This window comes from Ursus arctos, unplaced genomic scaffold, assembly GCF_023065955.2.
Source record: "Ursus arctos isolate Adak ecotype North America unplaced genomic scaffold, UrsArc2.0 scaffold_2, whole genome shotgun sequence".
Taxonomy (NCBI): Eukaryota; Metazoa; Chordata; class Mammalia; order Carnivora; family Ursidae; genus Ursus; species Ursus arctos.
This window is the reverse complement of record NW_026622874.1, coordinates 63324090-63337670: the sequence shown is the minus strand read 5'-3', so window position 1 is coordinate 63337670 and position 13581 is coordinate 63324090. Positions and strand designations below refer to the sequence as shown.

Sequence of the window (13581 nt, the reverse complement as noted above, 5' to 3'; positions counted from 1 at the left end):
CTAGAACATTCTGTCCTGTTGGCTTGTCCCTTGTTGAGCAAAAGCCCCTCTCTCCCGTGTCCCCCTCCCCTAGCCACCTGAGGCTTCCATCAGCTTGTCATTCTGAGGACCTGGGAGACAGCAAGGGGACCCTGCCGTGGCCCTCCTTCACCCAGGCCCCTTTGACTCTGCTCAGGGGTCCACGCCGGGATTTGAGGGTGGTTCTGAGAAGGCCCTGCTCTGCCCTCAGGTTCCTTCCACGTGCCTGGGGTGGCTCCTCGCCACGGTTTCCTTCAGCCTCTTGCTCTGGGGGGGATGATGGCGGCCCCTTTCTCCGCCCCACGCCCCCTCCCATGCATGAGAACTTTGGGTGGCGTTTAGCCCCGCACCAGATCAGGGTGGCGGGAACCAGGATGCAGCAGGGGTGGTCAGCCAGGAGGGCAGATTGCCAAGGGCGTTTATTCACGGTCTGCAGGGCACGATCACAGAACTGAGGCCAGTGCCTCCCTGCCCCAGGCCCTTGGGTCTCGGGGGGATGACGACGGAAGGACATGTCTGCGCGGGCAGGAGCTCCCAGGGCTGATGGAGAAGCGCATGGAGGGCCGGACAGAGACTGGGGCCGTGGCCTGGAGGAGGGGTCTGGGCCTGACACTCAGGGGCACACCAAATCCTGACCCCCCAACCCAGATGCCCACTTTTTCCCTCATGTGGGCAGCTGTGGGGTGCTTGGCTCCCTCAAAGAAAGTGGAGATTAAGAATGTCTCCTTAATTAATCTGATTAACAATTCGGTGGGAGGGGTGGGGGCCCCCTGCCTCAGTCTTCTCCACCCCTGCAATGCCCCCTACCCCTTTTGTCCAACTCCACCCCTTCAAAGCTTCCTGTAATTTAAACCCGTTTCCAGGCTGGGCAAGGCGCAAAGCCAGAAAGGAAGTGGACAAGAGGAGGGATAGAGTTTGGGGGACCCCCACCTCCCATCTTCTCCCCACCTAAGGAGGATCCAAGGGCCACACTGCCTTGAAGTTCTCCAGCTGGGGGGACACGGGGCTTTTGTCCCTAGTTTTGGGTCCATGAATCTCCGAGAAGCCCTCCCTGGGATCCAGGTGTCCCTTTGCCCCCATCATGGGATAGGGCTTTACCTCCAGCCCCTGGGGCCTCAGGGGCCAGAGCTGGAGCCTCTCGCCAGCCCCCTGTCCCAGCCCAGCCAACAGGCGGAGCCCCGGAAAGGGGCGGGTCACTGGGGGGCACCTGGGCCCTGGGAGCACCGTGTCTGGCTTGGAGGACCCTGGGAACTGCTGCTCTGGGGGGACAGAGGGCAGGAAGGGCCCTGAGAGGCAGGTCCAGTTGGAGGGCAGGAGGGGAGGGGTGAAGGAGGCAAGACTGGGCAGCTCGTCTTGGGGGCTCCCCAGAAGGCAGCAAGGGCCAAGCTGGCAGGCGGCTGGGAGAGAGCTAAGGCCTGGAAGAGAGAGAGAGAGAGAGAGAGAGAGAAGGGATCAGGAGGGATGCCCCGCATCTCCACCCACTTCCCATTTCCTTGTCCTCTTGCTGGAAACTTCCTCTTCCCACTGTGCACCTTCCTGTTTCCTTTGCTTTGAGTCTATTTCCTGGGGGAGCCTGGGTGTGCCCCTCGTGGCCCCTGCGCCTCTCCTGGGGGCCCTTGGCCCCGTTCGAGCCGGGGCATTTGTGTGGTTGTGTCTCCAGCTCTGAGGGGACCGGAGCCCTGCCTGCTTGGCTCTCCCCTGCCCCGGCCCCGCCTGGCACTTCCTCGGAGCTCAGTACAGTGTGTGGACCGACTTAGAGGGAGACATTCTTTGCCGAAACTCCGTGAGTCCTGTCCTCTCTTCGTCTGGCCTGGAGCCGAGGGCTGAGGCTCTAGCGTGGGGCCCTGGCCTCCTTGCTGTTCTCCTCACCTGCACGGGCCCCTCTGCCTGGAACTCGTGGGGGCCCAGCCTCGCCCTTCTCCGGCTGCCTCTGCTCCCCCAGGAGCCTCCTCCTCTCCTCCCCTCCTCCAGACCTGCTCTGCGGGCATCCCGCTACGGGGTGCTCAGCCCAGGCCCGCATCTCGGGGTGAGCCGTAGAAGCTCACACCACTGTCTATATTTCAAAGGGCCCAACTCCAATCCCTGCAGGTCCTTCCTGAGCAAGGCCACTTCATGCAAGTGGAAGAGCAGGGTGAGCACATGGGCGGGGGGGGGGCTGGAGTTGATAGAAACTGGAAAAGCACATTAGTTACGACTTCACACACGCCCGGCACATTGGAGAGGACCACTGTTTCTGAAGTCGGAGCTCTGAAGGGGAAAACAGAAGACACGGTCCTGCACGGGGAAAGCTGCACCCTGCCCGGTCACCGGGGTCACTGTCCTCCTCAGGTCCTCCTAGGGGGCTGGGCCCCCGCTGTGTCTGCAGCTGCGTCCGCCACGGCAGCGTGCGGAGGAGCCGGAGCCGGTTCTAAGCCTGCGTCCCCCTCTCCCTCGCTTCCCTGCACCAGCCCCGCGCCTGCCGCCTCTGCTTCGACAGCCCCGGCCACTCTCCCTCCCGGAAGCAGCGTCCTCTCCTGGCACCGAGGCCCTAAGTGGAGGTGGCGGGGAGGGGCTGCTCGAGCCTTCTGGAAGCGCAGTCCAGAAGTGGGGCCTGTGGCTGCCACCAGCCTCTGGTGACCTGAGCCAGGCAGGGCATTGTGCTTGTGCCCGCAGAGGGCAGGGAGGTGCGCAGGGCTCACGCCAAGCTGGGGCTCGCCAGGGACACTGTTTTCCCCAGGAGAAAGCTGTGTGCCTGAGGCATCCCCAGGGCCAGGATGGGGGGTGGGGCTGGAAGAGCTGAGGTGCTGTGCAGGCTCTGTCTTGCTCCAGGGGCAGGCCGGTGGCCATGCGAGTTCCGGCGCGCCCTGGGCTGCCCACACCCACAGCCTCAGCACGTTCCGGGGCGCAGAGCCAGGCCCGTCTGGGCCCCCAGCTGCCTGCACTGGGGTAGGGCTAAGGCCAAGGGTCTTTATTGCATGAAATTGCCAGGAGACGTGGGGTAGGTCTGGGACCTCAGTATAAAGCCTCGGGCTGCTCAAGGGTCTCTGTGATCCTCCTCACAGAGAATCTGATTTTGTCACCTCCCTGTTTACAGCCCTGGGAGAGCTGGCCTCTGCCTACATTTCCACAGTCTCCCCCGGGGATTGCCAGTGCTGCCACGCTGGCCTTTCCCAGAACCTCTTTCCTGCCCCAGCGCCTTTGCACACACTGTTCTCTTCTGTTGGGCCTCCTTCTCCACCTGGTACCCGTGCCTTGGTTCCGGTCCCATCAGCTTCTGCCTAGATGATCCTCCCAGGCCTCCTCCAACCCCAATTCTACATACAACCCAAGTCATCTTTCTGAGATGAAAATCTCAACGTGCCTGTCCCTCCTGGGTGCCTCCTGCCCACGGGGTAGAGTCTGACCCGTTGGCGTGGCTCCGAGCGTCCGAGACAGGACACCAGCTGCTTTGACAGCTTCGTCTGCGACCCCCCCCCCAACCCCATGCCCATGGCATCCCTTTGTCTTGGAGCATGGCAAGCCCCCGGGGGGTCCTTCAGCTTTGCTGCAATGGGCACAGCTCTCTGCTGTACCAACGCTCCTCCCTCTGCCTGGGCACCTTCTGCACCTGCTCCGTCTGCCCTGGGGGTTGGCCTCCTGCGGGACGCCCGCTCCTCTGCATTCCCGGAGCACCTGGCGCTTCCCTGAGTCTCTGCACCGGCCACCTACTGTCCAAACCCTCACACCTGGGGAGTGGCTGGTGCTCGGTTTGTGGAAGGATGAATGGTGTGTTCTATCCCTTGTCTCCAGCCTCCCTCCGTGCGCTCCGCAGGGCGGGCCTCCTCTCCTCTGCTTCAGATTCGCCCGGCCCTGCCCAGTCCCAGGCACTCACGGGGGGCGCCGCTGCCGCTCCCCTTCTTGTCCTCAGTGGCTTCTGGCAGCCCTTGGGTGGTCTGGTGTCCAGCCAGTTGCTCCACTGTGGCCCGCTGGGCAAGCAGCACGCTGTGCAGGAGCTGGGGGGTGAGAAGCAGGGCTGGGGTGGGACGGGCTCTGCCGGCCTCCGTTCCCCAATTCACACTGTGCCAACGACTCGTTAACACAATGGAATAGTCTCAGAATAGTTGTTAAATGGCCACCGCCCGCGCGCCCAGGGGCCTCCTCTGAGAACCCCACCGCTAAAGGAGTGAGCCAGCAAGGAAGGAGCCGCCCTCGCCCCCAGGTGCGTGATTCAGGGCACCACCCCTGCCCCTGGGCACTCAGGGACTAGAAGGCAAGGGGAGAGAAGGTGGCAGCTGACAGCCGAGGCACGGGGGGGGGGGGGGGGGCGGGGCTGCCGTCACGCCTACCTCACTGGGCATGCCCATGGGCAGCACGGCTGGCCGAAAGAGGGCGGGGGCCCCCAGCAGCAAGTGGGGGGGAGGCGGGGCCCGCACCCCCCACAGAGGATAGCTGACGATGATCGGCCTGCCGAAGTTGAACTGGTAGGTGAACCTTTTGCCTTTGGTCTTGTGCAGGATCCTCTTACTGTAGTAATACCTGCAGAGTCGGCAGGTGGGAGCGCGGAGTTGGCCCGGGGGCAGCGAAGGGGCCAGTGGCCCTGCCCCCCAGGCCAGTGAGGCGAACCCCAGCTGTGTCTGCAGAAGCACCGGGTACCCCAGCACACTGGCGAGTCTCTCCCAAGCCTTGGGGGGCAGGGGCACCAGCAACCACAGCCCCGACTCTGAACCCTGACCCCTCCAGCCCCTCTGCCCCCCCCCCCCCCCCCCCCCGCTGTCCCTTCTCACCTGAGGGCCCGGCTCAGCTTGTCGTAGTTCATCTGGGGTTTGCACTTCCTGCGGCCCCAGAGGCGGGCCACCTCATCGGGATCCTTGATGACAAACTCCCCGTACTCTCCCTGCTGCCAGGCGATGACATGGCGGAACTCTTCCTTCTGCAGCAGTTCCAGGATGAAGTGCCACAGCTGGATCTGCCGGGAGCCCGGCGACGACTCGGCTTTGTAGGCCCAGTCCGGGAAGGCCACGCCTGGGGGGAGGGGCCGTGAGTGCGCCTCTGCTGCTGGAGGCTCCCCCACCTCCCGGCCGCCCCCCTGCAGCGGGGCGGGGGGGGCCTGGCAGAGGCTCACCTGAGATCCAGGGGCTGCCCGGGACGGCGGGGGCGCCCTCGGCCACGCAGCCGCACTGCATGCTCTGCTCGGGGGCAGCGAGGGCCGCGCCTGGGCCTTGTGGGCGGTGGGCACTGCTGAGGTGGGAGGCAAAGAAAGAAGGAAAGAGAAGCGAGAGACTCGAGGGGCGAAAGGGGGCCCGAGGCAGGGCCGTCGGCTGCGGCAGGGAGCTCCCCCACCGCACCGCACCCAGCAGCCTGGCCCTCCTGGGGTCTCCTCAGGCCTGGGGCTTGGGGCCGAGCACCTACAGGGCCGGAGAGGAATGCGGGGCGTCCTAGATCCTGCCCCCGTGGGGGGATTCGACAGAATGAGCTCTCCGCTCAGGGCTTAACAGGATTGGAGTTTTTCCCAAGAGAAGACAAGAGAAAATGTAATTAATCGTTGGCTCTTGGTAAACCTCGAGCAGGTGCGCGAACCCGTAGCTCTGTGGCTCCGGTGCGGGTCTGGGGAGAGCCGGGATCGTCTTTCTCAGCAGGTCAGCCGGGGGCCTGCCGTGCCTGCCGTGCCCCGCACACGGGGTGTGTGTGTGTGTGTGTGTGTGTGTGTGTGTGTGTTCGAGAAGCGACTGGCAAGCGCATCCGCGAGGGGTAAGGAAGTTATCAACGGCGCCTTCCCGTGTTTAATACCGGTCTTCCCCTCAGAGCGGCGGCTCGGCGCCGTCGGGAACCCCGCTGCCTGGTTCACGGCGGGCCCCCACCCCGAGGCCAGCCCAGCACCGGCCTCCGACTCGCAGGTGCTCTGTAAGTATTCGCTGACTTACTGAACCCTGGGCGCTCGGAAGGTGGGATCTTGCCTGTCCCCAGTGTGGCGGGAGGCGTGGTGGCGGCCAGCGATGAGATGGGGAGGAGGCTGGGGAGTGAGCCCCACGGCATGAGCTTGCCTGAGGCAGGCAAAGGGGGGATGTCTCCGTCCTAGAGCCTCCAGACCGGCTCCCACTGTCACTGAGAGCAGAGCACCCAGGGAGCGTGGGGGGGTGCAGGGTGTGGGGCCCCTCCTGGCATGGACGGTCCCTGCACGGGCAGGACACGTGTGCCCCCGGCACCGGCTTACGTGACCTGACTCTGGGTTTCCAGTTCGGGCGAAGTCAGGCTGAGGTGAGCGCTGCTCTCAGCCAGAATTTACAGGCTGGCAGGCGCGGAGGGCATGTGAGGGCTTGTCTGGACTAGCCGCCTCGCTTTCCAGACGGCAGAGCCACCTGACGCACGGCGCTTAGCCACCGACCTCCACTCCTAGCGCGGCCCCTGCTCACGCGTGTGGTCCTGAAGGCTTACAGGCCGCTGTCTAGGGCAGTGGTTCTCAAACCCTACTGGGCCTAAGGATCCCCTGAGAATCTCTCCACAAGGCAGATTCTGATGCCGTGGGATTGGGGGTGCCTGTGACTCTGCCTTTCTAACAAGCTCCTGGGTCTGTGGATCCTGCTGTGAGTAGCAAGAACCGGGGCGACAGAGCAGAAGGGGAGTCAGGACGGCTCCGGATCTCAGACACCTCGGCCGTGAGACCCTCCCTGCCCTCCCCTCCTGGGCCCCCACCCCAGAGGTCAGCGGGTCTCCCGCTCTTCCTTTCGCAGGGGGGCTTGTCTCCCGGGGGTTGACTGACAAACCCACAGCTCCTGGGGGCAGATGCTTCTGGGGATCCCCAGTCCAGCCTGAGGAGAAGGCAGCCCCGGGAACTAAGGTGGCTGAGCGGCGAGCGGGTCCACGCCCACTTGGAGTCTGTGGGAGTAGGTTTCCTCACCCATCCCTCTGCCAGCTGACATTCTGGAACCTCCCCTTTCCTTTCCTCCCCTGAAGCAGCCGCCCCCACCCCTCTCCCACCTTCCTTTCCTGCCTCGTCCATTGGGAAGTTCCTCCTGTCTAACCTCAAGTGGGTTGGGGTCCTTCCCACCTCACCTTAGGAAATGGGTTGGGAGATTTGGGGGGGGCTCAGGGAGGGGTGCGGAGGTGAGAGTTCCCAAGGGAAGACTGTTCCGTGGAGGAGCTGGTGGAATTCCTACAGCTGCCCCTGTGCTGCTGGGTCTGATGGGGTCTTCTGGTCTGGAGGATCTGGCAGGAGGAGAATGATAGGGGGCCTGGGGGGCTCAGCTGGTGAAGCGTCTGCTTTTGGCTCAGGTCCCAGGGTCCCGGGATCAAGTCCCACATGGGGATCCCTGCTCAGCGGGGAGCCTGCTTCTCCCTCTCCCTCTGCCCCTCCTCCTGCTCATGCTCTCTCTCTCTCAAATAAATGAATAAAATCTTAAAAAAAAAAAAAAAGAGAGAGAGAGAATGATGAACCCCCTGTGGAGCAGACCCTCAGTATGCCCAGCACCCCGCCCAGGAACTGACATGCCCAGAAACCTCACTGGGAGTATCCGAGGAGATGGAGCTCAGAGGAGTTAAGGAACTTCTCTAAGGCCACACAGCTCTTAAGTGAAAGAGCACAAAGAAAGACCTTAATTCAAGATTTATAATATTCTTCCACCCAGGTAGGCTACCAACACCCCCTGTCTGGCCCCCAAAGGGAAAAAGCCCAAATACAAAAACCAGAGTGGCATCAGTAGTGGAGGTCAAGCCCCCCTCCCTGCCCCTCCCCATTTCCCGGCCTCCCCCGTGTTTGTGGGAGTCCCTCTTGGACCCCCAAGTCTTTGAGGAGCTTGTCGCCTGGATGTGGACGTCCTCACTGCTGGCGAGTCCTGCCCAACGTTTCCCCTCAAGCCCCTGCTTTTGTGCTGGAGCCCCAAGGAGCCAACCCACCCTCAGACAGGCTCTCCCTTTGCTCTTGGGTTCCATTTTACCCCAGGCTCTGGTGGTGAGGCCCCCGAGCCTGGGGGGAGGCACCCCGCTGTGTCCCTCAACCCTCCACCCCAGGCCCCCAGCTTCCTCCCTCTGGTGTTGTGAGCCCAGCAGGGCTTGGGGGACGGGCCAGGCTCTGGAAGCCCCTACAGCTCCGGGCTACTGCGGGGTCTGAGAGGGCCGGCCTGGAGAGCTGTCCATCAAAAAGGGTCCTAACCCAGTCCGGGATGGTCAGCGTGGCTGCTCAGAAGCGCTTTGTGTTGTCAGAAGGGCTGTAGCAGTGCCACAGCGTTCTGCTCACCGGGACTTCCAGCAGTCTCCTTGGCCGGCGCAAGGGCTCATTACAACACATGTAGGTTTTAGGTCGCGAGTTAATAAAGCAGCATAGAGAATGCTGGCAACAAGAGAGAGGAAGCCCTACGCCAGGGCTTGGAGCTAAAGGAAATGTCCCAGGCAGATCTTATCTTTCTGAGAGTTGAGTCAGTATGAATTGGGCCCCTATCCCGCCCCGGGACGGGGCTTGACGTTTTCCCTGATGCTACTGCATGAATCTTCACCATAACCCCCCGACGAGGCCATTCACATCCCCATTTGACAAGCGTTGGAAATCGAGACTCCAAAGAGTGGGAGACTTGCCCGAGATCCCAGGGCAGGTGGCCGAGCCGGCCGTCCGGGAACTGGTCTGACTCCGCGCTCTGAGCTGTGATCAATGGGGCAGAGGAGCTGAGGCCGAAGCCGTGAAGCAGAGCGGGCAGTGGGGCCCTGGGCCCTGGAGGAGCCTCTCCGGTCTCAGCTAAGCTGTGAAGCCTGGCGACCCACAGTCAGATGGGGGGCGGGGGATGAGAAAGACGGGGACACACTCAGAGAAAAAGAGAGTTGCGAGTTCAAGACCGATGCTGCCTACCCATCTGAAAAGCAAAACTCGCCTCAAAGGTGACTTTGTTGTTGGCCCCTAAGGGTCCGGCCTGGACGGACGGCACCGTCTGGTCAATGGGCCTCCACTGGGTCCTCTCATGAGTCCCTGACCGATTCAGCGGGAGAGCAGCGGGCCTGCCATGCTGGGGGCGGTGACCGTGACCGAGAGCCAGCAGTGGACACAAGCCAGGACGGAAGGGTCGCAGCGCAGAGACCAGTTCAGAGGGGGACAGTGGAAACACAGAGACGACAGTCTCCGGGTGGGGGGCGGGGGTTATGCCGGTCAGCACTGAGCAAACTGCGCACCCCCACCCCTCCACCAAATCCCCAATCTGATTAGAAGCCTCTGGTCTGTCCCCTTGATCTCAGTCCCAAGTGGAGAGGAGGTAGTCTTGAGACCTCCCTTAATGCTATTAGCTAAAGCTACTTAGGTAGGAGTGTGAGGGGACCGGGGGGGCCTGGGGAGGGCCAAGCTAACCACGTCTTCCCCTGGGGAGTTGGGGGGAGGGGCAGGGCTAGAAGTGCTTTCTTCCCGGGGCCCCCAGGGCATCTTGTCCCTCCTGCCAGGTCCCCAAGCCCAGGGAGCCCTTCTTGACTCTCCACCAGCTGACCCCTACCTCTCCCCTGGAACATCAGCTCTTCCTGCTGGTGCCCCAACAGGGAGAGACGCCCCTCCTTGCTGCTCCCCCAAGAGGGTCCCCAGGCAGCCCAGCCCTGCTTCTCCCACTCCTCTGCTTCCCTCTCCAGGGACCCTCGGGTCTCAGGTCGCTGCCCCCCCCCCCAGCCCGGCCCCTTGTAGACCCTCTGACTCTGGTCTCTGAGTCCCTGGGGGCCGTGGGCTTTAAAAGGTTTGTGCAACTGCGAAGAGCAGAAATGCAAAGCCAGACGCCCCTAGGCCCTACCCCAGACTTGTCAGAAGGGCAGCTGAAGGTCGTGGGGAAGGTGGCTCAGCCCTGGGGCCCAGGGGTCGGGAGGAAGGGCACTGGAGGTCAGGAGGCAGGCTCCCAGCCCCACAACCTCCCCTCTCCCCTCTCTGGTCTCTGTTTCACTTGGTTTGACCTTTTCATCTTCAGCTCATTTCCTGCTTCCTGAATGTTTCTTCTCTCTCCTTTCCAGTCCCCGTCCACAGGCTTCTCGAGTCTTCCTTCCCTGGCGTCTCTGTGGTCCATCCTTTTCTGTCTCGGTTTTGAGGCTGTTCCTTTTCTGTCATTATTTCTCGAGACGCGCCATGTGCCTTGCCCCATCCCCTTGCCCCATCCCCTCCTCCGGCCTCTCCTCCTGTCCTGCTCCTGCTCTCTGTCTCAACCATGCTTCCGAGCTGGAAACCAAATGTGGGCGGGCCCCCAGCTCCCTGGCCTGGGCTCTGCAGCCCCCTCGCTCTGCCTGCCTCCCTCCCAACACCCTCCAGCACCGCACCCCTCCCGGGGCAACCCCAGCCTCAGTTCCTTCCATCTCCTTCCCGGCAGGCAGCTGTGCCCCGGGGATCCCCCTGCCTGGACATCCCCAGTCCTTCCCTTTGTCCCCCCCCACCCAGGGACAAGAAATCCCCTCCAGCAGGCGCTGAGGTGGCTGGGAGCCAGGCAGCCAGAGGAAGTGAAAGCTCTCAGCCAAATGCTAAGCCGGAGTGGCTGGCAGCCAGGGTCAGCGGCTCAGGACCTCGCCTGCGGGGGGGCTTCTGCCACCTTCTGACGCACCCACCCCCAACCCCAGCCCACTTCCAGCCTCCACCTCGACCCTTGTCCTCACCCCAATCCTAGTGAACCCTGACTTCCACTTCCACTAAGCCTGGAGCCTGAGCGAGGCCCCTCTCCCCTCTGGCCCCACTGCCCCCGAGCAGGGCCAGAGAGGGGCTTGGAGCTGGGGCAACAGGGTTGCCACACTCCTCCCCGGCCCTTCTCTTGTCCTTTGGGAGGGGCTGGGGAGGGGAACCTCACCTCACTGTGCCTCTCCAGCCTCACAGAGCCGACACCTGTCCTGGGGCACAGGGGCTCTCAGACTTCGGGCTTCTTGGACCCAGTTCTTGGGAAGGACGCCAGGAGGCTGAGGAAGGGAGACAAGCAGGCACAGGGGGCAGAACCCCCTACCCTGTCAGAGGCTTCAGTCCGGCTCACCCCAGCCTGGCTCAGATGGGAGCACAGCCTTAGCTCTCCCATCCTCGGGAACCTCTGTCCACCCCCTGCCCCTCCCCATCCCCGGGGTGGGACGCCCACACGCCATGTCAGTCCTCAGCCCCGTGGACCATGCGGTGAGCTCTGGGTGAGCTGTTGCAGGTGCGGACGGCGGGGATGTCCCTGGGCCCGTCCTCCCCTCAGCTCCAGCCCCACTCGGACCCCGTTAATGCCGGGCGTCCCATCTGCCCCAGCGAGCTGACACCTGACCTCGCCAGTGCCCGCATGGGGAGAGGAGACCAGCTGTCTTTGTGAGGCCCCCACTTCTCTCTGCCCTGACTGCCCAGCACCTGGCTCTGCGGCTGTCCCATGCCTGGCGCAGGAGTCAGCCACCTTGCAGGGCTTCAGGGTGGCCCTGGGGCTCTCGCCTCCACCAGCGCCTGCGTCTCCTTATGAAGCCGCTTCCCGATTGTTCCACAGCTGGACCCACAGCTGGGGTGGGGCGGGGTGAGCAGGGCCGTCCCTCGGCCAGCCCAGCCGCACACCTGCCACCAGAGTCCCTTACCTTGGTGTGGCAGCTGTCCCCTGCTCCGTCCCCTGCTCCTTCTGTGCAGCCCTCGCGCAGCCCAGCGGCCTCGCTCATCACATGCGAGTTAGGGTTACTTAAAATGAGAGCGGGATCTCCAAGCTCCCAGGGGAGCTGATGTGGTTTTCAGACAATAGCATTAACCCTTTGGGGGCCAGTGGCACCACGGCCGCGCCCCCTCCACCTCGGTGAGGGCTGGGGTGGGAGGCGTGTCTCTCGGTAGGCCCTTAGCACCCAGAGCCCACCCCTGGGGCGGGTGGGTCCTAAAACACGGGGCCAACACAAACACTGGCGAGAAGGTGGCCTGTCCTTGGTTCGAGGAAAAGGACACGGAAGTGCAGGGAAGTCCTTCCAGCTGTCTACCCTTCCCTAGATAATCAGGCTTCTCTCAGGGAACCTTCTGTGGAGATAGAGCCCACGCTGGGAAGAGAATCCCCTTCGAAACCTGGGCCTCTGGGTCCCAGAGGGGTCCCAGGCCCCGGGCCTGCTCACCGGGCGCACCAAGTCCTCACGCGGAATGTCTTCTCTGAGTCGCGGGTATGAGATGATACGAACGGTTTACCCCGTGTGTTTTCTCTGAAGATACGTAAACACTGTGTCTGTCCTCCTGGAGTTCTGGAAAATGATTTTTCCTTTTCTCTACTAATATGACTCAAAGCCAGACAGCAAGAAGAACTTCCAACTCAGGCACAATAAACCAGACAAGAGGAAGTACCTACAGGGGCTTCGGACAGCCTTCTGCGGGAATAGTAGGACTGGGGAAATGGGTGGGAGGCAGATGCTTTAGGCACCTGACCTCAGGAGAGGCTTCTTAGGGGGAAGCTGGAGCCTCTGTCTTTAAAGTCCTGGGTCCGCCTGTCAGGCCTGGAGCCCGTCTCCCCAGTGTCCGGCAGGGAGGAGGGGGTTGACGGCTGTCATCGGGGAATCAATATGATTTTCTTGTTTTCCTCCCTGGCTCTGGGAGGCCAGGCTGCCCTCCCCCCTCATTACGCAGCCCCTCCCAGCCCTGAGCTGATGGAGGACCATGGAATTCAATTCTGGGGGTTGTTTTCTGGTTAAATCAACCGAAGCTAACATGACGGAAAGGTGAGAGAGGGAGAGGATGATTGATGGGAGAGACAGGCCGCTGGGGGCCACGGGGAGAGGGTCCCGGGGGGTACTGAATGAGCATGCAGGCTGCTGGATGCAGGCCGAGGGGGGGCAGGATGAGCAAGGACAGGGCAGGCTCAACCTCCACGGAAGACGCGGAGCGGCCGCGTGGGGACCGAGGTTGACTCCAAGCCCGGGACCCGTATTTCCCTTAGGTGCCGGCGGCCTGTCCTCACCCCACAAGTGGTCCCACCCTTCTGCACCTTCGCCCCATTCCAGCTCCCTCACTGACAGGCTCAGGACCACTGGAGTTGGGAGCCAGTAGAGGCCAAGGCCTGGAGGACCCTGGGAGGAAGGGCTCTCCTCTTCTCTCCACCGAGGCCCTGCCCGTGCAAAGGATCCACCGGGCGCAGACTCTGAAGGGGGCGGACTGGGACATCGGAGTGGGGCCTGGACTCCACGGGGAGTCACTCGGGTTTCCCTGGGAGGCAGTGTCTGGGCGGCCTCCAGCAACGGAGGCTCCTGGCTTCTCTGCTTTCCCACTTCCTGCTGTCACCCCAGCTCCCAGGAAAGTCCCCCGGTGTCGCGAACTGTGAGTCCTTGCGGGAACTAGACCAGCTGCCTCTGAGCCAGTGAGGGTTTTCCTCTTGCACCGCTCCGCACACTTCCCCGCCCACTTCCTCCCATATGCCCGTAAAGCCCATCAGAGTGCAGCCCCGGGCCCCGTCCACGTCCCACGGGGACAGGAGGCTGGGCTGGGGGGCAGGAAGCCAGGGGCTTGGCGCAGACGCTGGTTTCTGGGGTGGCACACGGGGCCTCTTGTTTCTTCCCCAAGACAGAGGCCAATGGCCTAGTGCCCTCTGGGGATGGGGTCCCCTTCCCAAGTCCAGCCCTTTCCTTCGCCCTGTGAGCCCCCAGGGGCGGATGCCGGGGCCTGGCGCAGAGCCTGCACCGCCCTGCTCCGCCAGCGATGGCTGA

The 13581-nt window shown here is 63.1% G+C and overlaps 2 protein-coding genes across 2 annotated transcripts in view; both read right to left on the bottom strand.

The window, feature by feature from the left end:
- Positions 1-418: 418 nt before the first annotated feature.
- Positions 419-11073, bottom strand: ETV3L (ETS variant transcription factor 3 like). The gene is made up of 6 exons (XM_026485089.4): positions 10755-11073; positions 5099-5211; positions 4761-4998; positions 4323-4512; positions 3869-3989; positions 419-1433 (listed from the first exon to the last, which is right to left on the bottom strand). The coding sequence occupies exons 2-6, from the start codon at positions 5157-5159 to the stop codon at positions 967-969; spliced, it is 1077 nt and encodes a 358-aa protein (XP_026340874.1). The 5' UTR covers positions 5160-5211; positions 10755-11073; the 3' UTR covers positions 419-966.
- ETV3 (ETS variant transcription factor 3) overlaps positions 10755-13581 on the bottom strand; it is a 26232-nt gene continuing 23405 nt past the window's right edge. Inside the window, exon 5 of the mRNA XM_057315274.1 lies at positions 10755-12129. Within this exon, the coding sequence (XP_057171257.1) occupies positions 12023-12129 (107 nt within the window). The 3' untranslated portion in view covers positions 10755-12022. The remainder of the gene's footprint in view (positions 12130-13581) is intronic.